General features: G+C 38.1%; 1 protein-coding gene across 1 annotated transcript in view; it reads right to left on the reverse strand.

The window, feature by feature from the left end:
• The window catches only part of HDAC9 (histone deacetylase 9), a 1,013,429-nt gene that overhangs the window by 138,510 nt on the left and 847,514 nt on the right, over positions 1 to 27,405 (reverse strand). The window contains exon 23 of the mRNA XM_061198513.1: positions 3,224 to 3,342. Within this exon, the coding sequence (XP_061054496.1) occupies positions 3,224 to 3,342 (119 nt within the window). The remainder of the gene's footprint in view (positions 1 to 3,223; positions 3,343 to 27,405) is intronic.

The raw sequence follows: 27,405 nt of genomic DNA on the forward strand, positions 1-27,405 counted from the left end.
AGAAAATATACAGGTGTATTGAACAGAAAGAAAAAATATGTTTTGTTGTAAAATGAATTTGAACTAAAGAAACTTTTTTTTAAATGGTGACAACACTGTTAAGCCAGGGGGTGCTGCAATATGGTGAATCAATTTTACTCAATTTTACTGTTTGAACATGGCACTTACTTGTTATGCCAAACTTCTTAAACCGTAACCTGAAGACAATAAGATCCAAACAAGAGTATTTAAAAAGATAAACTGATAACTTTAAGGTAAAGTTTGATGTAAGGTTTAGGGTAGGACACTAAAGATACTCATTCCATTCAGCTTGGGCCTTAATCCTGGTGGTTAATTGAAAGAACAGCATAGATTTCAAATAACTAATTCAGCTAATTTATTTAAAACTTCAGCACAAACAAATCTGAATATTTGTATTCTCCTCTCACAGCAAAGAACGTTCAATATGTGAAGAGATGAGAGGAGAAAAGAGGAAGAAAAATACTACTAGCCAAGGATCAACTTTAATTTAAAATTACCTCTATATGTGAGCTGAGACTTTTGTCAAAGTATCAACCAATACTTAAAAAAAAAATCAGGGAATTAATTAGATGTTTAAAAACAAAAACACTTGTTATTTTGACTTATCTTTTCCTTTCAGAATTATAAAACAAAAGTTTTTTAGAGGATTTATTCAATGTGCTAAGACAAAATTTTGGCATCTCTGACAAGACAGTATCCTCCAAACTACTCTCTAAAATCCTTAAACATTCTACTTCGGGCAAGAGTGGGCTTTGCAGGAATGGGAAAGAAATGTGTTTCTTTCATTTCTACCTACTTTTTACTTTAGGTTTTAGCCCATTTCTAGCCTCATTTTGGGACTCCCCTCAAATGGAGAATGACTTCTGGCATGGGACAGTGAAGGACCAATATTAAATGTCTGTTCAGACCAAAGCAATATAAATGCATTTGACAGGTGGTTAGAAAGGAAAAAAAGAGACCCAGGTGTGTGCTATTTGGGGAATAACTATACAGTGGTCCAGTAATCCTAACCTCTACCTAGTTAGTATGGCAGCACCTCTAGAAAATATAGCTGGCAAACTGAGACCTGCATGAGATGATCTATACAAAAAGTTGCTCATATATGATGTCCTGCTGTTTTTCATTTAAGTAGCATGGGACTAGTTGGTGTCTGTCACAGACTGCTTGTGGTTAAGGGTCTTGGGCACCAAAATGGCCTCTGTAGTGTGCACACAAGTTCTCTATTCTCATGCATTTTATGAAACGTTTTTCTTTGTGGAAAACATCCAGTAAAAGCTTATGCAATTTCATCTAACTACAAATTCAGGATAAGCACTTGGGTTTTAACCCCAAGTATTTCAGATGGTGAAATAAATTCATTTTCTCATCTATGAAATACGTGAACTGTTTTAGATAGCCTTTACCACAGCCTCTTTGGGTTCTAAGATTGCCTCTCCTCATTGTATATCTTTTCCTTATTAAACTGCATATACTCAACAAAGGGTCAATTTTTAAAATTTGTATCTGTGTTTTTCTTAGGAAACAAGTCAGCTAGTAAGAAAGCAATGTTCTGTTGAATAGAAAAGACAAAGAAGAGAAGAAATAGATGAGGGGTGGTGGGGGGGACTGGAGAAATTATAGATAAACTTATCCTGGGATAGAAAACAATGAAGAGCATCCCCCCAAATGATACAGGAAACACAACATAAAGAAGGTCTTGGTGCATTGTATTAAAGCTAACAAGAGGTAGAAACTTCCAAGATAACATTTGAGATTTGAGTTTGAATTTGACTTGGCAAAAAATGAACAAATAAACAAGCAAACAAAAAGATTAGTTCCTTCCAGCTAGTTCAGACTTGTTACAACTTTTCCCCTTGGCAGGGAGAAAGACCCAAATATAGACATTCCTCCCTTGGAGGGAGATTCTTGGATTTAATGGCAAAGGACACCTTTTCTAGATTTCCATCTTTGCTCCATGTGTTTTCTATTGTTTGGGTTTTTCTCAATTTAGGGTACAAGCATTTTTTCCCCCTTTATTTAGACTAAACTATTCACCAGTCTTGACCCAAATGAGGTTTATCTGCAGCGAAAAGACTGACTTCCATGTGAGGGGGATTCCACAAAGAAAAAGGATAATAAAGATATGTGATATGAACAAATACCTCTCTATTCAATTTTACCAAAATTGTGAATTATGCTTTGTTTGTGTTTCTAGAGCTGCCTCTTTCAATATATTTTCAATAGACAACAAGGCACCAAGAACGCTGAGTAAATAACAGATGTTAAAAATAGCTACTACCTAACAATGTTACTGGAAGAATTAAAGTGCAGAAAACTCTGTCACATGTAAAGCCAATTTAAAACAAAGGCTGGCATAATACTGGTTCTTTGGTTCTTTTCAAATTAATAAAACACATTTGCTCCAAACACATCTCTCTCACTTAAAACTATTCGGGTTGTTTTCAGTTTGTTTCTTTTCAACCACCACTAAAATACACAATAGTGGATATTATTCTTGGTGTAATTTTGCTTTTTTCCTTCATCTTTTTAAAAAAATATATATCCAGAGTGCCAGCATACATCTGCATGTGTGGACTATACATATGCCTTGTTTTCATACTTGGAGAGCACGGAAATTCTTCTTAAAGAAAGACTCTTTATAGCCAGATTCCATTAGGTCATGTTATTCAAATACAATATGACACAAAATTCATTTGTTCATTTGGTGTCTAGCTGCTAAGGGATACAGCCAAAAAGTTAACCTTTGCAGAACAACAGAATACCAGTAGAGATGCCGATCGTTGCCCATAGGCATGTACAGAACCTCTGAGCAAGGGGAACTACACTTTTGTATTAAAACCTAGAAGAGCATAGCATTATTGGGAAACAGCTGTTTCTACCCCATATACAACGAAATAAATGCAGTGACTTCCATTCTACTTGCAAAAGCCCGGTAGCTTTTCTAGACCTCTCAAGTCATTTAACATATTTTAAACAGAAGCCCTATCACTTCTGCCTTTAAATAGCAAAACACAACTCCTGAAAAACCAAAGGTTCTGAAATGTCCCTTCAAGCCCACCAAAGGCAATGATTTAACTTTGTTTTTCTTAAAGGCCAATTTCTACAGAGGAATGAATCTGACAAAGCAGTAAACACCATCTATAATCATTTTTGAAAGTCTCACCTAAGTTACTATTCACATGGAAAAAATGCTATTACTTACATTTTGCTGTCACTTTGTAGCCCCCCAGAGGAGGGGCGTGGCCTTCTAATGCATCAAATCCAGCAGAAACCAGGACCATGTCTGGATCAAACTCTTTGGCCACAGGCTTCACTATAGTCCTGCACGGTAAAAAGGCAACCAGTTACCCATGGGAATGGCAAATACCTTTAAAAATTGTGCAGTGAAAATGACTTGGTACAACCTCAAGAACATCCCAAGAATAAAGAAAAGGGGAAAAGAAAACACTATTTGAATGGACCAAAAACTTATCATTTTCTTAATACTGAATCACTGTTATTTTAGCATCCCAATTCAGTCTTTTTTCTTTCATCTTTTTTTCTCCGAATTAAAAAAAAAAATGCTTTGCAGGTACATTCTAAAGCCCGTCATATTACATGAACATCTGTGGCTGTTTTATCCCACTGCCTATAAAAAACTGCTTCTTCCAAGGGAGTGACTAATGTTTTACAGAGGAAAGTCGAAGCTTTAGTGAAAACCCGGCTTGCTCCAGTTAGTGAGAACTTGGTGTAAATTTGAACTATAAATTTCTTTTGGGAAAAAGTTCTTTTTCCAACTTTTTTAAAGAAACATTTTAAAATGTTTGTCGTGGTAGGGGGTGACTCTTGCAAAGGAAAAACACGAAATTCCTTTAATAGAATCCAGATTATAATGTTAAGTGAGTCCAAGGTCAGAGACACCAGGAATGTGGCAGTCTCATCCCTGACAGCAGCCCCTGCTGGTCCCACTCAGACACTTCAGCACTTACCTCCTCAGCCTTCTCAGCCTTCCCTAACCCCTCCCTCCTCAGAGCTGGATTTGAGAGAGAATGACTAGTGGATGCTACTGGGCTTTATAAAACCAAATGGTTTTTTGGTGCAGGTTTCAAGACCAGTGTGCCATCATTTAAATTCAAAATTTCAAAGACTATTTAATGAAATGGGAATAGTTCACAATACAGGGAATTTAAAAAGTAGTAAGTTCTCTTTTGTGTGTTTGGGAGAAACAACTAGACCAAATATTAAAATAGCTATCCTTGAATGATGACATAATTAAGTTCTTTTAACTTTTTTATATTTGCAAATTTCCCAGATTTTTTACATTGACCACATATTAGTTTTATACTTAAATCTTTTTGCATGTAAACAAGAAGTTGTTCACGTTATAAAATAAAAAAAAAAAAAAAAAAAATACTGGATAGAGGGGCAAGATGGCGGAAGAGTAAGACGCGGAGATCACCTTCCTCCCCACAGATACATGAGAAATACATCTACACGTGGAACTGCTCCTACAGAACACCCACTGAACGCTGGCAGAAGACGTCAGACCTCCCAAAAGGCAAGAAAATCCCCACGTACTTGGGTAGGGCAAAAGAAAAAAGAAATAACAGAGACAAAAGAATAGGGACGGGACCTGCACCAGTGGGAGGGAGCTGTGAAGGAGGAAAGGTTTCCACACACTAGGAAGCCCCTTCGTGGGCAGAGACTGCGGGTAGCGGAGGGGGGAAGCTTCGGAGCCACGGAGGAGAGTGCAGACACATTGGTGCGGAGGGCAAAGCGGAGATTCCCGCACAGAGGAGCGGTGCCAACCAGCACTCACCAGCCCGAGAGGCTTGTCTGCTCAGCTGCCGGGGCGGGCGGGGCCTGGGAGCTGGGGTTCGGGCTTCGGTGCTAGCCGGGAGGGAGTCCGGGAAAAAGACTGCAGCTGCCAAAGAGGCAAGAGAATTTTTCTTGCCTCTTTGTTTCGCGGCGCGCAAGGAGAGGGGATTCAGAGCGCCGCCTAAACGAGCTCCAGAGACGGGCGCGAGCCGCGGCTATCAGCGCGGATCCCACAGCAACAGGGACGCAGAGGGAAAAACGGAGAGATTCCCGCACAGAGGCTCGGCGCCGAGCAGCACTCACCAGCCCGAGAGGCTTGTCTGCTCACCCGCCGGGGCGGGCGGGGGCTGGGAGCTGAGGCGCGGGCTTCGGTCGGATCCCAGGGAGAGGACTGGGGTTGGCTGCGTGAACACAGCCTGAAGGGTCTAGCGCACCACAACTAGCCGGGAGGGTGCACGAGAAAAAGTCTGCGGCTGCCAAAGAGGCAGGAGACTTTTTCTTGCCTCTTTGTTTCGCGGCGTGCAAGGAGAGGGGATTCAGAGCGCCACTTGGACGAACTCCAGAGACGGGCGTGAGCCGCGGCTATCAGCGCGGACCCCAGAGACGGGCATGAGACACTAAGGCTGCTGCTGCCGCCACCAAACAGCCTGTGGGCGAGCACAGGTCATTCTCCACACCGCCCCTCCCGGGAGCCTGTGCAGCCCGCCACGGCCAGGCTCCTGTAATCCAGGGACAACTTCCCCGGGAGAGCGCACGGCGCGCCTCAGGCTGCTGCAACGTCACGCCGGCTTCTGCCGCCGCAGGCTCGCCCCGCCTCCTCCGTGCCGCTCCCTCCCCCCGGCCTGACTGAGCCAGAGCCCCCGAATCAGCTGCTCCTTTAACCCCGTTCTGTCTGGGCGGGGAACAGACGCCCTCAGGGGACCTACATGCAGAGGCGGGTCCAAATCCAAAGCTGAACCCCGGGAGCTGTACGAACAAAGAAGAGAAAGGGAAATCTCTCCCAGCAGCCTCAGAAGCAGCGGATTAAAGCTCCACAAACAACTTGATGTGCCTGCATCTGTTGAATACCTGAATAGACAACGAATCATCCCAAATTTAGGAGATGGACTTTGGGAGCAGGATATATTAACTTTTCCCCTTTTCCTTTTTTTTGTGAGTGTAGATGTGTATGCTTCTGGGTGAGATTTTGTCTGTATAGCTTTGCTCTCACCGTTAGTCCTAGGGTTAGGTCCGTCCGTTTTTTTTTTTGGCTTAAAAATTTTTTTTTCCCTAATAAATGTTTTCTTAATAATTTTTTCCTTATTTTCAATTTTTAAAAAAAATTTTTAGTAAGTTTTTTCATATTTTTTATTTAAAAAAATTTTTTTTTCTTTCTTAATAAATTTTTTCTAAATAATTTTTTTCTTATTTTTAGTATAAAAAATTAATAAATCTATTTTTAAAAATTAAAAAAAAATTTTTTTCTTAATAAATTTACTCTTAATAATTTTTTTTCTTATTTTTTATTATAATTGCTTTATTTTATTTTATTTTATCCTCTTTTTTTCTTTCTTTCCATTTTTTCTCTCTTTTATTCTGAGCCGTGTGGATGAAAGGCTCTTGGTGCTCCAGCCAGGCATCAGGGCTGTGCCTCTGAGGTGGGAGAGCCAACTTCAGGACACTGGTCCACAAGAGACCTCCCAGCTCCACGTAATACCAAACGGCGAAAATCTCTCACAGATCTCCATCTCAACATCAAGACCAAGCTTCACTCAACGACCAGCAAGCTACAGTGCTGGACACCCTATGCCAAACAACTAGCAAGAGAGGAACACAGCCCCATCCATTAACAGAGAGGCTGCCTAAAATCATAATAAGGCCACAGACACCCCAAAACACACCACCAGACGTGGACGAACCCACCAGAAAGACAACATCCAGCCTCATCCACCAGAGCACAGGCACTAGTTCCCTCCACCAGGAAACCTACACAACCCACTGAACCAACCTTAGCCACTGGGGACAGATACCAAAAACAACGGGAACTACGAACCTGCAGCCTGTGAAAAGGAGACCCCAAACACAGTAAGATAAGCAAAATGAGAAGACAGAAAAACACACAGCAGATGAAGGAGCAGGGTCAAAACACACCAGACCTAACAAATGAAGAGGAAATAGGTAGTCTACCTGAAAAAGAATTCAGAATAATGATAGTAAGGATGATCCAAAGTCTTGGAAATAGAATAGACAAAATGCAAGAAACATTTAACAAGGACGTAGAAGAACTAAAGAGGAACCAAGAAACGATGACAAGCACAATAAATGAAATTAAAAATACTCTAGATGGGATCAATAGCAGAATAACTGAGGCAGAAGAACGGATAAGTGACCTGGAAGATAAAATGGTGGAAATAACTACTGCAGACCAGAATAAAGAAAAAAGAATGAAAAGAACTGAGGACAGTCTCAGAGACCTCTGGGACAACATTAAACGCACCAACATTCGAATTATAGGGGTCCCAGAAGAAGAAGAGAAAAAGAAAGGGACTGAGAAAATATTTGAAGAGATTATAGTCGAAAACTTCCCTAATATGGGAAAGGAAATAGTTAATCAAGTCCTGGAAGCACAGAGAGTCCCATACAGGATAAATCCAAGGAGAAACACACCAAGACACATATTAATCAAACTATCAAAAATTAAATATAAAGAAAACATATTAAAAGCAGCAAGGGAAAAACAACAGATAACACACAAGGGCATCCCCATAAGGTTAACAGCTGATCTTTCAGCAGAAATGCTGCAAGCCAGAAGGGAGTGGCAGGATATACTTAAAGTGATGAAGGAGAAAAACCTACAACCAAGATTACTCTACCCAGCAAGGATCTCATTCAGATTTGATGGAGAAATTAAAACCTTTACAGACAAGCAAAAGCTGAGAGAGTTCAGCACCACCAAACCAGCTTTACAACAAATGCTAAAGGAACTTCTCTAGGCAAGAAACACAAGAGAAGGAAAACACCTACAAAAACAAACCCAAAACATTTAAGAAAATGGGAATAGGAACATACATATCGATAATTACCTTAAATGTAAATGGATTAAATGCTCCCACCAAAAGACACAGACTGGCTGAATGGATACAAAAACAAGACCCATATATATGCTGTCTACAAGAGACCCACTTCAGACCTAGAGACACATACAGACTGAAAGTGAGGGGATGGAAAAAGATATTCCATGCAAATGGAAATCAAAAGAAAGCTGGAGTAGCAATTCTCATATCAGACAAAATAGACTTTAAAATAAAGACAATTACAAGAGACAAAGACGGACACTATATAATGATCAAGGGATCGATCCAAGAGGAAGGTATAACAATTGTAAATATTTATGCACCCAACATAGGAGCACCTCAATACATAAGGCAAATACTAACAGCCATAAAAGGGGAAATCGACAGTAACACAATCATAGTAGGGGACTTTAACACCCCACTTTCACCAATGGACAGATCATCCAAAATGAAAATAAATAAGGAAACACAAGCTTTAAATGACACATTAAACAAGATGGACTTAATTGATATTTATAGGACATTCCACCCAAAAACAACAGAATACACATTTTTCTCAAGTGCTCATGGAACATTCTCCAGGATAGATCATATCTTGGGTCACAAATCAAGCCTTGGTAAATTTAAAAAAATTGAAATCGTATCAAGTATCTTTTCCGACCACAACGCTATGAGACTAGATATCAATTACAGGAAAAGATCTGTAAAAAATACAAACACATGGAGGCTACACAATACACTACTTAATAACGAAGTGATCACTGAAGAAATCAAAGGGGAAATCAAAAAATACCTAGAAACAAATGACAATGGAGACACGACGATCCAAAACCTATGGGATGCAGCAAAAGCAGTTCTAAGAGGGAAGTTTATAGCAATACAAGCCTACATCAAGAAACAGGAAACATCTCGAATAAACAACCTAACCTTGCACCTAAAGCAATTAGAGAAAGAAGAACAAAAAAACCCCAAAGCTAGCAGAAGGAAAGAAATCATAAAGATCAGATCAGAAATAAATGAAAAAGAAATGAAGGAAACAATAGCAAAAATCAATGAAACTAAAAGCTGGTTCTTTGAGAAGATAAACAAAATTGATAAACCATTAGCCAGACTCATCAAGAGAAAAAAGGAGAAGACTCAAATTAATAGAATTAGAAATGAAAAAGGAGAAGTAACCACTGACACTGCAGAAATACAAACGATCATAAGAGATTACTACAAGCAACTCTATGCTAATAAAATGGACAACCTGGAAGAAATGGACAGATTCTTAGAAATGCACAACCTGCCGAGACTGAACCAGGAAGAAATAGAAAATATGAACAGACCAATCACAAGCACTGAAATTGAAACTGTGATTAAAAATCTTCCAACACACAAAAGCCCAGGACCAGATGGCTTCACAGGCGAATTCTATCAAACATTTAGAGAAGAGCTAACACCTATCCTTCTCAAACTCTTCCAAAATATTGCAGAGGGAGGAACACTCCCCAACTCATTCTAGGAGGCCACCATCACCCTGATACCAAAACCAGGCAAAGATGTCACAAAGAAAGAAAACTACAGGCCAATATCACTGATGAACATAGATGCAAAAATCCTCAACAAAATACTAGCAAACAGAATCCAACAGCACATTAAAAGGATCATACACCATGATCAAGTGGGGTTTATTCCAGGAATGCAAGGATTCTTCAATATACGCAAATCAATCAACGTGATACATCATATTAACAAATTGAAGGAGAAAAACCATATGATCATCTCAATAGATGCAGAGAAAGCTTTCGACAAAATTCTACACCCATTTATGATAAAAGTCCTGCAGAAAGTAGGCATAGAGGGAACTTTCCTCAACATAATAACGGCCGTATATGACAAACCCACAGCCAACATTGTCCTCAATGGTGAAAAACTGAAACCATTTCCACTAAGATCAGGAACAAGACAAGGTTGCCCACTCTCACCACTATTATTCAACATAGTTTTGGAAGTGTTAGCCACAGCAATCAGAGAAGAAAAAGAAATAAAAAGAATCCAAATCGGAAAAGAAGAAGTAAAGCAGTCACTGTTTGCAGATGACATGATACTATACATAGAGAATCCTAAAGATGCTACCAGAAAACTACTAGAGCTAATCAATGAATTTGGTAAAGTAGCAGGATACAAAATTAATGCACAGAAATCTCTTGCATTCCTGTATACTAATGATGAAAAATCTGAAAGTGAAATTAAGAAAACACTCCCGTTTACCATTGCAACAAAAAGAATAAAATACCTAGGAATAAACCTACCTAAGGAGACAAAAGACCTGTATGCAGAAAATTATAGGACACTGATGAAAGAAATTAAAGATGATACAAATAGATGGAGAGAGATACCATGTTCTTGGATTGGAAGAATAAACATTGTGAAAATGACTCTGCTACCCAAAGCAATCTACAGATTCAATGCAATCCCTATCAAACTACCACTGGCATTTTTCACAGAACTAGAACAAAAAATTTCACAATTTGTATGGAAACACAAAAGACCCCGAATAGCCAAAGCAATCTTGAGAACGAAAAATGGAGCTGGAGGAATCAGGCTCCCTGACTTCAGACTATATTACAAAGCTACAGTAATCAAGACAGTTTGGTACTGGCACAAAAACAGAAATATAGATCAATGGAACAGGATAGAAAGCCCAGAGATAAGCCCACGCACATATGGTCACCTTATCTTTGATAAAGGAGGCAAGCAGATACAGTGGAGAAAAGACAGCCTCTTCAATAAGTGGTGCTGGGAAAATTGGACAGGTACATGTAAAAGTATGAAATTAGAACACTCCCTAACACCATACACAAAAATAAACTCAAAATGGATTAAAGACCTAAGTGTAAGGCCAGACACTATCAAACTCTTAGAGGAAAACATAGGCAGAACACTGTATGACATAAGTCACAGCAAGATCCTTTTTGACCCAGGTCCTAGAGAAATGGAAATAAAAACACAAATAAACAAATGGGACCTAATGAAACTTAAAAGCTTTTGCACAGCAAAGGAAACCATAAACAAGACCAAAAGACAACCCTCAGAATGGGAGAAAATATTTGCAAATGAAGCAACGGACAAAGGATTAATCTCCAAGATTTACAAGCAGCTCATGCAGCTCAGTAACAAAAAAACAAACAACCCAATCCAAAAATGGGCAGAAGACCTAAATAGACATTTCTCCAAAGAAGAGATACAGATTGCCAACAGACACATGAAAGAATGCTCAACATCATTAATCATTAGAGAAATGCAAATCAAAACTACAATGAGGTATCATCTCACACCGGTCAGAATGGCCATCATCAAAAAATCTAGAAACAATAAATGCTGGAGAGGGTGTGGAGAAAAGGGAACACTCTTGCACTGTTGGTGGGAATGTAAATTGATACAGCCACTATGGAGAACAGTATGGAGGTTCCTTAAAAAACTAAAAATAGAACTACCATATGACCCAGCAATCCCACTACTGGGCATATACCCTGAGAAAACCATAATTCAGAAAGAGTCATGTACCAAAATATTCATTGCAGCTCTGTTTACAATAGCCAGGACATGGAAGCAACCTAGGTGTCCATCATCGGATGAATGGATAAAGAAGATGTGGCACATATATACAATGGAATATTACTCAGCCATAAAAAGAAATGAAATGGAGGTGTTTGTAATGAGGTGGATGGAGTTAGAGTCTGTCATACAGAGTGAAGTAAGTCAGAAAGAGAAAAACAAATACAGTATGCTAACACATATATATGGAATCTAAGGGAAAAAGAAAAAAAGAGGTCATGAAGAACCTAGTGGCAAGATGGGAATAAAGACACAGACCTACTGGAGAATGGACTTGAGGATATGGGGAGGGGGAGGGGTGAGATGTGACAGGGTGAGAGAGTGTCATGGACATGTATACACTACCAAATGTAAAATAGATAGCTAGTGGGAAGCAGCCGCATAGCACAGGGAGATCAGCTCGGTGCTTTGTGACCACCTGGAGGGGTGGGGTGGGGAGGGTGGGAGGGAGGGAGATGCAGGAGGGAGGAGATATGGCAACATGTGTATATGTGTAGCTGATTCACTTTGTTGTAGAGCAGAAGCTAGCACACCATTGTAGAGCAATTATACTTCAATAAAGATGTTTTAAAAAAAAAAAAAAATACTTATTTGAAACTTACCTACATAGAGATTAAAATGAATTAAATATCTTTCATAGCTGTACTACTGTCATAAAAGTATAAAAGTTCAATCCTTCAAAATCATATATGTACATGTAAGTGACTTCCACGGTAGCCTTGCCAACATTTGGAAAGCTACTTATACCTGAATTGGCCCATCTGTGAAACTAAGTGAAAATTTAATTTTGTTTAGCAGGTACAACTTCATTATTTTACTCTTCAGTAAAATTAAGAATCTCTAATACAGCTACATAATCAGGAGAGATATTCAATACATTTCCTTCCTAATAATACCAATAATTTTTACAAAAGTGTCACATGTTATGAAGTCACTACTTTTCATATGTGTGAAATAGCCATGTTATGTATGTTGTTGGAATATTAGATGTTGGAATAAATTGTCTCAAAGAATCAAGAGTGTTTTACCAAGGTACTCCCATCTATTTAGCTTGATTAATCCTATGTACAATCTTAGAGAACAAACACTACTCTTAGGAAAATATGGAGGTAGATGATTAAGCAATGCTGTCCCTTCAGTCATATGCATTACAGTAACCATGCATTATACTTTTCCATCTCCTTTCCATCTCTTTGGAAGATTTCTTCCCCTACTCTTCTTTCTCCCCAGTCAATCTATACTTGTAAGATTAATTGAAGGATAAACATCCTTCAACGCACAGCTCACTTACTACCTTCTCCATAAAGGCTTCTCTCTACATATGGATATAAAATATATATGTATATATTTTTGAAAGACAAAGATAGAACAGGAGACAAGGTCTGCCAACATAAGTTTAGAATATGGGAAACTTACAGATGATCTACGGAGGGGAAAGCTGAAGCATACGTGTAAATCTACAGAGAGGGAGCCACAAAAAGCAAGCTGACTTTTCTCTGTCTTCCTGGAAGAACAAACTGGCCAAAGAGAAAATATCTACAGAGACTGACATTTCTGAGTCACTCAGACCAACAGTCAGGTTTTTCCCTCTATTTTCCTATAGTGAATTCACCAGTCAAAAAGGCCCCCTCAGTTATACAGAGCTCTCACTTATCTTTTCAATGCCCCTTTCTCCAATATGATGGACTGTGTGAAGAAAGTTTCTAGCATGAAAGACAAGAAAAGTAACATGCAAACAAATGAATAAACGAAAGGGAACTCTGCAAACAAGAGAAAGTGCAGGGAAGAGACTATAATTACAGAAATTTGAATTATCCTCAAAGACATAAGATAGTACATCTATGAAATGAAAAGAGGGTGCTATTAAGAAAAAGAAGAAACAGCAAAAAAAATGTGTAATAGACTGTTTAGAAGATAAAGTTGACAAATTCTCTCAGAAAGTACAACACAAAACGGAGATGTGAAAAATAGGCAAGAAACTTGAAGGACCCATTTAGGAAATTATCTTATGAAGGAAAGTCTAAGGAAAATATTTAAAAAATTATAATCTCATATACATCTAAGCTGCAAAACTGAATAGATGATAGAGTTTCAGATATTTAAAATATCAAACAAAAAGTTATTATCTCCCACAAACATTATCAAAGGAAGGTATTGGATGCCTCCATCAAAATGAAGGTATAAACTAAAAAAGAGAATGAGACACAAACCATTCCCTCCAACAAAACATTTTTATAAATGTCCATTTTTGCCAAAATTAAAATAAAAAGATCTAACCTTAGAACAAAATAGAAATTTGGTCTGCAATTGGAAATTTGGTATGGACTGGAGTAGGTTTTTATTCCAATGCAACTATTTTGTTAATAAAGACCTTACCCACTTACAGAGGAAATATGTTTATTTGGAGATATGCCATGTATCTCCAAATATACAGAATCCACTAGTTTCTGTCCGAAGCAAATACCACATGTGTTATGTATGTTATTCCTGAATATACAAACATGGATTTTACAATTTCACACAGGCTTTCAAAATGCTCTATTTCACAAGACTAATCCTATACACTTGAATTCACTCCAAAAAATAAGGAAAAATGGAAAATTTGAAAAAAAATACATCACTTGATAAACTCCTTCCATTTAAAAATATACATGCTTAGAATTGTGTCCGAGTAGTAGCTGTTTGTTGAATGAGTTAGTGATGCACGGTTATAAGAGTTGTGTAATGCTATGCTACAATATATTCTGGGTACTGAAGAACTCTATGACAACAGGTGCTTATTGGTGGTGATATTGATAAGGTTCATTCAGGCATTTTAACAAGTATGGATTGAGTGTCTACCATGTTGCAAATACTGTTTGGCTTAAAGATGTGCTAAATTTTGAACTGAATCTTATTTATTTTCCCATTGTTAGTATTAAACTCTTTAATGCTCAGTTCTCTGATAAACTGATGAGACTAAGACTCCACAGATCTCCTTACTGTGGCAAATATTTTAGCAATGTACATGGAAGTGTTTGCACTCTTCTCTTTATGTTAGTCTAGATTGATTTTTATTCAAAAGATCTATCATGTTTGAAAGACTGAAAACATATTGGGAGTACTGAGTGGGGAAAATAATATAATTTTTCTTAAATAGAACAAATTCTCAAAGGCATTCATTTAAAATTTTATCTGAATTATTGGATTTTCTGGTAAAAGACAGCAAACAAAGCATATGTGTTAGTCCCTCATCTTTTCCCAATATCCCACTGAAAGAAAATTATAAAAATATACATATGAACTCATGGTTTTAAATATATATCAGGTAAACAGACTCAGAAAAACCTTTAGATATGTGTGTATGTATGGGTTATTATGTATTTCCTAAAAGCAATGACAGCACAGTAGCAAACAGCACAGTTAGCAACAATCTTCAACAAAAGGATCCAGGGGAGGAGCTTCAAGATGGCAGAAGAATAAGACAGGGAGATCACCTTCCTCCAAACAAATACATCAGAAATACATCTACATGTGGAATAACTCCTATAGAAAACCTACTGAACGCTGGCAGAAGACCTCAGACCTCCCAAAAGTCTGAGCCGTGTGGATGACAGGCTCTTGGTGCTCCAGCCAGGCGTCAGGGCTGTGCCTCTGAGGGGGGAGAGCCAAGTTCAGGACATTGGTCCACCAGAGACCTCCCAGCTCCACATAATATCAAATGGTGAAAATCTCCCAGAGATCTCCATCTCAACGCCACCACCCAGCTCCACACAATGACCAGCAAGCTACAGTGCTGGACACCATATGCCAAACAACTAGCAAGACAGGACGACAACCCCATCCATTAGCAGAGAGGCTGCCTAAAATCATAATAAGGTCACAGACACCCCAAAACACACCACCAGATGTGGGCCTCCCCACCAGAAAGACAAGATCCAGCCTCATCCACCAGAACACAGACACTAGTCCCCTCCACCAGGAAGCCTACACAACCCACTGAACCAACCTTAGCCACTGGGGGCAGACATGAAAAACCGGGAACTACGAACCTGTAGCCTGCGAAAAGGAGACCCCAAACACAGTAACTTAAGCAAAATGATAAGACAAAGAAACACACAGCAGATGAAGGAGCAAGGTAAAAACACACCAGACCTAACAAATGAACAGGAAATAGGCAGTCTACCTGAAAAAGAATTCAGAGTAATGATAGTAAAGATGATCCAAAATCTTGGAAACAGAATGGAGAAAATACAAGAAACATTTAACAAGGACCTAGAAGAACTAAAGAGCAAACAAACAATGATGAACAACACAATAAATGAAATTAAAAATTCTCTAGAAAGGATCAATAGCAGAATAACTGAGGCAGAAGAACGGATAAGTGACCTGGAAGATAAAATAGTGGAAATAACTACTGCAGAGCAGAATAAAGAAAAAAGAATGAAAAGAATTGAGGACAGTCTCAGAGACCTCTGGGACAACATTAAATGCAACAACATTCGAATTATAGGGGTCCCAGAAGAAGAAAAGAAAAAGAAAGGGACTGAGAAAATATTTGAAGAGATTATAGTTGAAAACTTCCCTAATATGGGAAAGGAAATAGTTAATCAAGTCCTGGAAGCACAGAGAGTCCCATACAGGATAAATCCAAGGAGAAACACACCAAGACACATATTAATCAAACTATCAAAAAGTAAATACAAAGAAAAAATATTAAAAGCAGCAAGGGAAAAAGAACAAATAACACACAAGGGAATCCCCATAAGGTTAACAGCTGATCTTTCAGCAGAAACTCTGCAAACAAGAAAGGAGTGGCAGGACATATTTAAAGTGATGAAAGGGAAAAACCTACAACCAAGATTACTCTACCCAGCAAGGATCTCATTCACATTTGATGGAGAAATTAAAACCTTTACAGACAAGCAAAAGCTAAGAGAATTCAGCACCACCAAACCAGCTTTACAACAAATGCTAAAGGAACGTCTCTAGGCAGGAAACACAAGAGAAGGAAAAGACCTACAATAACAAACCCAAAACAATTAAGAAAATGGTCATGAATGAATGAATGAATTCCAATGAATGGATACAAAAACAAGACCCGTATATATGCTGTCTACAAGAGACCCACTTCAGACCTAGGGACACATACAGACTGAAAGTGAAGGGATGGAAAAAGATATTCCATGCAAATGGAAATCAAAAGAAAGCTGGAGTAGCAATTCTCATATCAGAAAAAATAGACTATAAAATAAAGACTATTACAAGAGACAAAGAAGGACACTATGTAATAACCAAGGGATCGATCCAAGAAGAAGGTATAACAATTGTAAATATTTATGCACCCAACATAGGAGCACCTCAATACATAAGGCAAATACTAACAGCCATAAAAGGTGAAATCGACAGTAACACAATCATAGTAGGGGACTTTAACACCCCACTTTTACCAATGGACAGATCATCCAAATGAAAATAAATAAGGAAACACAAGCTTTAAATGATACATTAAACAAGATGGACTTAATTGATATTTATAGGACATTCCATCCAAAAACAACAGAATACACATTCTTCTCAAGTGCTCATGGAACATTCTCCAGGATAGATCATATCTTGGGTCACAAATCAAGCCTCAGTAAATTTAAGAAAATTGACATTCTATCAAGTATCTTTTCTGACCAAAACGCTATGAGACTAGATATCAATTACAGGAAAAAACGTGTAAAAAATACAAACACATGGAGGCTAAACAATACACTACATAATAAGCAAGAGATCACTGAAGAAATCAAAGAGGAAATCAAAAAATACCTAGAAACAAATGACAATGAAAACACGATGACCCAAAACCTATGGGATGCAGCAACAGCAGTTCTAAGAGGGAAGTGTATAGCAATAAAATCCTACCTTAAGAAACAAGTAACATATCAAATAAACAACCTAACCTTACACCTAAAGCAATTAGAGAAAGAAGAACAAAAAAACCCCAAAGTTAGCAGAAGGAAAGAAATCATAAAGATCAGATCAGAAATAAATGAAAAAGAAATGAAGGAAACGATAGCAAAGATCAATAAAACTAAAAGCTGGTTCTTCGAGAAGATAAGCAAAATTGATAAACCATTAGCCAGATTCATCAAGAAAAAAAGGGAGAAGACTCAAATCAATAGAATTAGAAATGAAAAAGGAGAAGTAACCACTGACACTGCAGAAATACAAAGGATCATGAGAGATTACTACAAGCAACTATATGCCAATAAAATGGACAACCTGGAAGAAATGGACAAATTCTCAGAAAAACACAACCTTCCAAGACTGAACCAGGAAGAAGTAGAAAATATAAACAGACCAATCACAAGCACTGGAATTGAGACTATGATTAAAAATCTTCCAACAAACAAAAGCACAGGACCAGATGGCTTCACAGGCGAATTCTATCAAACATTTAGAGAAGAGCTAACACCTAATCTTCTCAAACTCTTCCAAAATATAGCAGAGGGAGGAACACTCCCAAACTCATTCTACGAGGCCACCATCACCCTGATACCAAAACCAGACAAAGATATCACAGAGAAAGAAAACTACAGGCCAATATCACTGATGAACTTAGATGCAAAAATCCTCAACGAAATACTAGCAAACAGAATCCAACAGCACATTAAAAGGATCATACACCATGATCAAGTGGGGTTTATCCCAGGAATGCAAGGATTCTTCAATATACGCAAATCAATCCATGTGATACACCATATTAACAAATTGAAGGAGAAAAACCGTATGATCATCTCAATAGATGCAGAGAAAGCTTTCGACAAAATTCAACACCCATTTATGATAAAAACCCTCCAGAAAGTAGGCATAGAAGGAACTTCCCTCAACATAATAAAGGCCATATATGAGAAACCCACAGCCAACATGGTCCTCAATGTTGAAAAACTGAAACCATTTCTATCAACATCAGGAACAAGACAAGGTTGCCCACTCTCACCAGCATTATTCAACATAGTTTTGGAAGGTTTAGCCACAGCAATCAGAGAATAAAAAGAAATAAAAGGAATCCAAATCAGAAAAGAAGAAGTAAAGCTGTCACTGTTTGCAGATGACATGATACTACACATAGAGAATCCTAAAGATGTTACCAGAAAACTACTAGAGCTAATCAATGAATCTGGTAAAGTAGCAGGATACAAAATTAATGCACAGAAATCTCTTGCATTCCTATACACTAATGATGAAAAATCTGAAAGTGAAATTAAGAAAACACTCCCATTTACCATTGCAACAAAAAGAATAAAATACCTAGGAATCAACCTACCTAAGGAGACAAAAAACCTGTATGCAGAAAACTATAAGACACTGATGAAAGAAATTAAAGATGATACAAACAGATGGAGAGATATACCATGTTCTTGGACTGGAAGAATCAACATTATGAAAATGACTATACTACCCAAAGCAATCTACAGATTCAATGCAATCCCTATCAAACTACCACGGGCATTCTTCACAGAACTAGAACAAAAAATTTCACAATTTGTATGGAAACACAAAAGATCCCGAATAGCCAAAGCAATCTTGAGAAGGAAAAACGGAGCTGGAGGAATCAGGCTCCTGGACTTCAGACTATACTACAAAGCTACAGTAATCAAGACAGTATGGTACTGGCACAGAAGCAGAAATATAGATCAAACAGAAATATAGATCAATAGAAAGCCCAGAGATAAACCCACACACATATGGTCACCTTATCTTTGATAAAGGAGGCAAGGATATACAATGGAGAAAAGACAGCCTCTTCAATAAGTGGTGCTGGGAAAACTGGACAGCTACATGTAAAAGAATGAAATTAGAACACTCCCTAACACCATACAAAAAATAAACTCAAAATGGATTAAAGACCTAAATGTAAGGCCAGACACTGTCAAACTGTTAGAGGAAAACATAGGAAGAACACTCTATGACATAAATCAAAGCAAGATCCTTTTTGACCCAGCTCCTAGAGAAATGGAAATAAAAACAAAAATAAACACATGGGACCTAATGAAACTTAAAAGCTTTTGCACAGCAAAGGAAACCATAAACAAGATGAAAAGACAACCCTGATAATGGGAGAAAATATTTGCAAATGAACCAACTGACAAAGGATTAATCTCCAAAATTTACAAGCAGCTCATGCAGCTCAATAACAAAAAAACAAACAACCCAATCCAAAAATGGGCAGAAGACATAAATAGACATTTCTCCAAAGAAGATATACAGATTGCCAACAGACACATGAAAAAATGCTCAACATCATTAATCATTAGAGAAATGCAAATCAAAACTACAATGCGATATCATCTCACATCGGTCAGAGTGGCCATCATCAAAAAATCTACAAGCAATAAATGCTGGAGAGGGTGTGGAGAAAAGGGAAGCCTCATACACTGTTGGTGGGAATGTAAATTGATACAGCCACTATGGAGAACAGTATGGAGGTTCCTTAACAAACTAAAAATAGAACTACCATACGACCCAGCAATCCCACTACTGGGCATATACCCTGAGAAAACCATAATTCAAAAAGAGTCATGTACCACAATGTTCATTGTAGCTCTATTTACAATAGCCAGGACATGGAAGCAACCTAAGTGTCCATCGACGGATGAATGGATAAAGAAGATGTGGCACATATATACAATGGAATATTACTCAGCCATAAAAAGAAACGAAATGGAGTTATTTGTAGTGAGGTGGATGAACCTAGAGTCTGTCATACAGAGTGAAGTATGTCAGAAAGAGAAAAACAAATACCGTATGCTAACACATATATATGGAATCTAAAAAAAAAAAAAAGGTCATGAAGAACCTAGGGGCAAGACGGGAATAAAGACGCAGACCTACTAGAGAATGGACTTGAGGACACGGGGAGGTGGAAGGGTAAGCTGGGACAAAGTGAGAGAGTGGTAGTGTATATATGGACATATATACACTACCAAATGTAACATAGATAACTAGTGGGAAGCAGCTGCATAGCACAGGGAGATCAGCTCGGTGCTTTGTGACCAGCTAGAAGGGTGGGATACGGAAGGTGGGAGGGAGGGAGACGCAAGAGGGAAGAGATATGGGGATATATGTATATGTATAACTGAATCACTGTGTTATAAAGCAGAAACTAACACACCATTGTAAAACAATTATACTCCAATAAAAATGTTATCAACAACAACAACAAAAAGGATCCAGGGATCCCTGGAGAAGTGGTTGATCCCAGGACTGTGTTAGGGAAAATACAAGGTATTTCTGGAACATCTTCTGGTGACAGAAAACAATGAAAGGCTCAAAGAGATAGGGGCATGTCAGTAGGGCATATAAGGTAAGGTGAAAGAGCTCCCAATGGCCAAAGCTGTGACAATCTGAGGAACAAAATAAACAATGATAGTACTGGATTATAAACCATAGAGTCAAGTAAGTATCCAAGAATCCTTACAGAGATTAAAAAATAATAGAATAAATACAGAAAAGAAGAAATAGCACTGCTTAAGGAAAACTTTCAACTATTAAATATAGAAGAAATGAGGGAAACAGAAAATAACCACTTGAACAAGATATTGTCGTAATAAAGTGATCAAAGTTTACATCTCTAGTGATAAGACATATTAACATCACTACTCCCTGAGATAGGCAGATCAGTTCTATATTATTCTTGGTAAAAACATACAACCTCAAATCTAATAATGAGAAAATATCAGACAAACCCAAATTGAGGGATATTTACAAAATAAACTGACCAGTACACTTTAAAAGTCCTGGTCAGGAAAGACTAAGGACTTGCTACCGGTTGGAGGAGACTAAGGAGACATGACATCTAAGTGCAATGTGAGGCTCTGGATTGGATACTGGAACAGAAAAAGGACATTCATGGGAAAACTTCGGTTCCATATAAAATCTGTAGCTTAGCTAACAGTATTATACAAATATTAATTTCTTAATTTTGATAATTGTGCTGTGGTTATGTAAGTTTTAACATGAGGGGAAGCTGGGTGTAGGGCATACAGGAACTCTGTGCTATTCTTATAACTTTTCTGTAAGTCCAATAGTATTTTAAAATAAAATGCTACCAAGTATCAGAATCCAAAAAAGTGAATAGATGTATAACAAAAAGTGAGGATGTGAGAGTTGTCAACAAACAGATATTTTAAGTAAATTTCCAGAAAAGGGAAATTGGGTGCATATTAAAAGAATGAAACAAAAAGAAGGCTACCACAGAAGAGATGGGAGGCACTCTACCCAATGGAACCCCACTGAAGAAACAGGTATGGTGAAGGAAAAAGAGGCAGGACTGAAAACAAGAAATTTAAAAATGTTTCTGGTTAAGAAGACCAGGACTATAGCTCAACACCTTAATTACCTTTCCTCTATGCCAGCAACCCAGACAAAACATTCAGATGATTCTTTCTTAAGAAAAGGATGTGTCTGGAGAAAGCCAAGCCCTCTAATGTGGATACTGTCCCCCACGTACAGTCATTTAGGGAGATGCAGACACCATGAGCCATCTTCTGGAATAGCTAACCCTAAGTGGGATTTGGCGGTCCATACACTCTAACCCACAGTGGCTGACACAGAGCTCCCAGTTGACCCATTTACACAACCACAGGGAAAACTGATACCAGTTACTACTTTCATAAATATCAATGGCAAATTAGGAATATCCCAGCATATATAAGGAGACACAGTATTATGAAGAAAAACAAGTTTAAAATAAACATAAACAACTCTGGACAAAACAGAGATAGTTCAGGAACAGAAATAATCATCTCAAAGAGATTCAAGAAATCATTTTATCTAAAACACAGATATGCTGTTATGAAAAAGAACAATTAAAGAACAAGGGAAGCACTTAAAGATAAAACTGCAACTGCATAAATTAGTAAGGTATCTGAAAAAGTAAAAATTGAAGTAGTCCCTTATAAAAGGAAGCAGATAAAATATATAATGATAAGTGGGAAAACAGACATAAATGATCAATATAGAGTCTTGTATTTGAATAATAGGGTCCGTGAGAATGCTGAGAAAGAGAGAGGGGAAAATTTTCAACTAGTAGCAGGAGATAATTTTAGGAACTGAAGAATGACTCAAGTCTCCTGATTTGATAAGTCTAACCAGTGCCAAGCTCTACGTATAACAACATATACACACTTAGACATATTCCCATGAAACTTCAAATCCCCAGAGATCCTTAAAAAAAAGTCATCCTCAAAAAGAGATGAAGAATGAGATTGGCATTAAACTCCTAATCAGCAACACTGAATGTCCTTACATTTTGAGGGAAAATTATTTTTAATCTTTAATTCTACTTCCAGCCATTACATACTAGGATTAAAGTATGTTACTTAAACATACTTCAAGACATGTAAGGACTCAGAAGTTTAATTCTACCGTACTCTTTCTGAATAATTCACTTGAGAATGTACTTCTACAAAGCAAGGAAGTAAATCAAAGAAATAGAGAGGCATAGGACCAAAGTAGTATATATATCATAGGAGAATGATAAAGAGGGCTCACTGAGGATTTGTACCCGTATTTCTTTGCTAGAAAACAAATGACTGGAGAATCACAACTAGCTGCTGGACAATCATCGACAGAAAGACACTGGAACTCACCAAAAAAGATACCCCACATCCAAAGACAAAGGAGAAGCCACAATGAGATGGTAGGAGGGGCGCAATCACAGTAAAATCAAATCCCATAAATGGTGGGTGGGTGACTCACAGACTGGCGAACACTTATACCACAGAAGTCCACCCACTGGAGTGAAGGTCCTGAGCCCCACGTCAGGCTTCCCAACCTGGGGGTCTGGCAACTGGAGGAGGAATTCCTAGATAATCAGACTTTGAAGCCTAGTGGGAATTGATTGCAGGCCTTAGACAGGACTGGGGGAAACAGAGACTCCACTCTTGGAGGGCACACACAAAGTAGTGTGTGCATCGGGACCCAGGGGAAGGAGCAGTGACCCCAGGGGAGATTGAACCAGACCTACCTGCTAGTGTTGGAGGGTCTCCTGCAGAGGCGGGGAGTGGCTCTGTCTCACCATGGGGACAAGGACACTGGCAGCAGAAGTTCTGGGAAGTACTCCTTGGTGTGAGCCCTCCCAGAGTCTGTCATTAGGCCCATCAAAGAGCCCAGGTAGGCTCCAGTGTTGGGTTGCCTCAGGCCAAAAACCAACAGGGAGGGAACCCAGCCCCACCCATCAACAGTCAAGTGGATTAAAGTTTTACTGACCTCTGCCCACCAGAGCAACAGTCAGCTCTACCCACCACCAGTCCCTCCCTTCAAGCCTCTTACATAGCCTCATCCACCAGAAGGCAGACAGCAGAAGCAAGAAGAACTACAATCCTGCAGCCTCTGGAACAAAAACCACATTCACAGAAAGACAGACAAGATGAAAAGGCAGACGGCTATATACCAGATGAAGGAACAAGATAAAACCCCAGAAAAACAACTAAATGAAGTGGAGATAGGCAACCTTCCAGAAAAGAATTCAGAATAATGATAGTGAAGATGATCCAGGACCTCGGAAAAAGAATGGAGGCAAAGATCGAGAAGACGCAAGAAATGTTTAACAAAGAACTAGAAGATTTAAAGGACAAAAAAACAGATGAACAATACACTAACTGAAATAAAAACTACACTAGAAGGAATCAATAGCAGAATTACTGAGGCAGAAGAAAGGATAAGTGACCTGGAAGACAGAATGATGGAATTCACTGCTGCGGAACAGACTAAAGAAAAAAGAATGAAAAGAAATGAAGACAGCCTAAAAGCCCTCTGGGACAACATTAAACGCAACAACATTCACATTATAGGGGTCCCAGAAGGAGAAGAGAGAGAGAAAGGACCAGAGAAAATATTTGAAGAGATTATAGTTGAAAACTTCCCTAACATGGGAAAGGAAATAGCCACCCAAGTCCAGGAAGCGCAGCGAGTCCCATACAGGATAAACCCAAGGAGAAACACGCCGAGACACACAGTAATCAAATCAAATTGACAAAAACTAAAGACAAAGAAAAATTATAGAAAGCAGCAAGGGAAAAACGACAAATAACATACAAGGGAACTCCCATAAGGTTAACAGCTGATTTCTCAGCAGAAACTCCACAAGCCAGAAGGGAGTGGCATGATATACTTAAAGTGATGAAAGGGAAGAACCTACAACCAAGATTACTCTACCCAGCAAGGATCTCATTCAGATTCGATGGAGAAATCAAAAGCTTTACAGACAAGCAAAAGCTAAGAGAATTCAGCACCACCAAAACAGCCCTACAACAAATGCTAAAGGAACGTTTCCAAGTGGGAAACACAAGAGAAGAAAAGGACCTACAAAAACAAACCCAAAACAATTAAGAAAATGGTCCTAGGAACATACATATCGATAATTACCTTAAACGTGAATGGATTAAATGCTCCACTCAAAAGACACAGGCTTGCTGAATGAATACAAAAACAAGACCCATATATATGCTGTCTACAAGAGACCCACTTCAGACCTAGGGACACATACAGACTGAAAGTGAGGGGATGCAAAAAGATATTCCATGCAAATGGAAATCAAAAGAAAGCTGGAGTAGCAATACTCATATCAGATAAAATAGACTTTAAAATAAAGAATGTTAGAAGAGACAAGGAAGGACACTACATAATGATCAAGGGATCAATCCAAGAAGAAGATATAACAATTGTAAATATATATGCACCCAACATAGGAGCACCTCAATACATAAGGCAACTGCTAACAGCTCTAAAAGAGGAAATCTACAGTAACACAATAATAGTGGGGGACTTTAACACCTCACTTACACCAATGGACAGATCATCCAAAATGAAAATAAATAAGGAAACACAAGCTTTAAATGACACAACAGACCAGATAGATTTAATTGATATTTATAGGACATTCCATCCAAAAACAGCAGATTACACTTTCTTCTCAAGTGCGCACGGAACATTCTCCAGGATAGATCACATCTTGGGTCACAAATCAAGCCTCAGTAAATTTAAGAAAATTGAAATCATATCAAGCATCTTTTCTGACCACAACGCTATGAGATTAGAAATGATTTACAGGGAAAAAAACGTAAAAAACCAAACACATGGAGGCTAAACAATATGTTACTAAATAACCAAGAGGTCACTGAAGAAATCAAGGAGGAAATCAAAAAATACCTAGAGACAAATGACAATGAAAACACGACGATCCAAAACCTATGGGATGCAGCAAAAGCAGTTCTAAGAGGGAAGTTTATAGCTATACAAGCCTACCTCAAGAAACAAGAAAAATCTCAAGTAAACAATCTAACCTTACACCTAAAGGAACTAGAGAAAGAAGAACAAACAAAACCCAAAGTTAGCAGAAGGAAAGAAATTATAAAGATCACAGCAGAAATAAATGAAATAGAAACAAAGAAAACAATAGCAAAGATCAATAAAACTAAAAGCTTGTTCTTTGAGAAGATAAACAAAATTGATAAACCATTAGCCAGACTCATCAAGAAAAAGAGAGGACTCAAATCAATAAAATTAGAAGTGAAAAAGGAGAAGTTACAACAGACACCACAGAAATACAAAGCATACTAAGAGACTACTACAAGCAACTCTATGCCTATAAAATGGACAAGCTGGAAGAAATGGACAAATTCTTAGAAAGGTATAACCTTCCAAGACTGAACCAGGAAGAAACAGAAAATATGAACTGACCAATCACAAGTAATGAAATTGAAACTGTGATTAAAAATCTTCCAACAAACAAAAGTCCAGGACCAGATGGCTTCACAGGTGAATTCTATCAAACATTTAGAGAAGAGCTAACACCCATCCTTCTCAAATTCTTCCAAAAATTGCAGAAGAAGGAACACTCCCAAACTCATTCTATGAGGCCACCATCACCCTGATTCCAAAACCAGACAAAGATACTACAAAAAAAGAAAATTATAGACCAATATCGCTGATGAATACAGATGCAAAAATCCTCAACAAAATACTAGCAAACAGAATCCAACAACACATTAAAAGGATCATACACCACGATCAAGTGGGATTTATCCCAGGGATGCAAGGATTCTTCAATATACGCAAATCAATCAATGTGCTACACCATATTAACAAACTGAAGAATAAAAACCATATGATCATCTCAATAGATGAAGAAAAAGCTTTTGACAAAATTCAACACCCATTTATGATAAAAACTCTCCAGAAAGTGGGCAGAGAGGGACCCTACCTCAACATAATAAAGGCCATATATGACAAACCCACAGCAAAAATCATTCTCAATGGTGAAGAAGTGAAAGCATTTCCTCTAAGATCAGGAATGAGACAAGATGTCCACTCTCACCACTATTATTCAACGTAGTTTTGGAAGTCCTAGCCACAGCAATCAGAGAAGAAAAAGAAATAAAAGGAATACAAATTGCAAAAGAAGAAGTAAAACTGTCACTGTTTGCAGATGACATGATACTATACACAGAGAATCCTAAAAATGCCACCAGAAAACTACTAGAGCTAATTAATGAATTTGGTAAAGTTGCAGGATACAAAATTAATGCACAGAAATCTCTTGCATTCCTATACACTAATGATGAAAAATCTGATAGAGAAATTATGGAAACACTCCCATTTACCATTGCAACGAAAAGAATAAAATACTTAGGAATAAACCTACCTAGGGAGACAAAAGACCTGTATGCAGAAAACTATAAGACACTGATGAAAGAAATTAAAGATGATACCAACAGATGGAAAGATATACCATGTTCTTGGATTGGAAGAATCAATATTGTGAAAATGACTATACTACCCAAAGCAATCTACAGATTCAATGCAATCCCTATCAAATTACCAATGGCATTTTTTACGGAACTAGAACAAATCATCTTTAAATTTGTATGGAGACAGAAAGGACCCCAAATAGCCAAAGCAG

This window comes from Eubalaena glacialis, chromosome 8 (genome assembly GCF_028564815.1).
Source record: "Eubalaena glacialis isolate mEubGla1 chromosome 8, mEubGla1.1.hap2.+ XY, whole genome shotgun sequence".
Taxonomy (NCBI): domain Eukaryota; kingdom Metazoa; phylum Chordata; class Mammalia; order Artiodactyla; family Balaenidae; genus Eubalaena; species Eubalaena glacialis.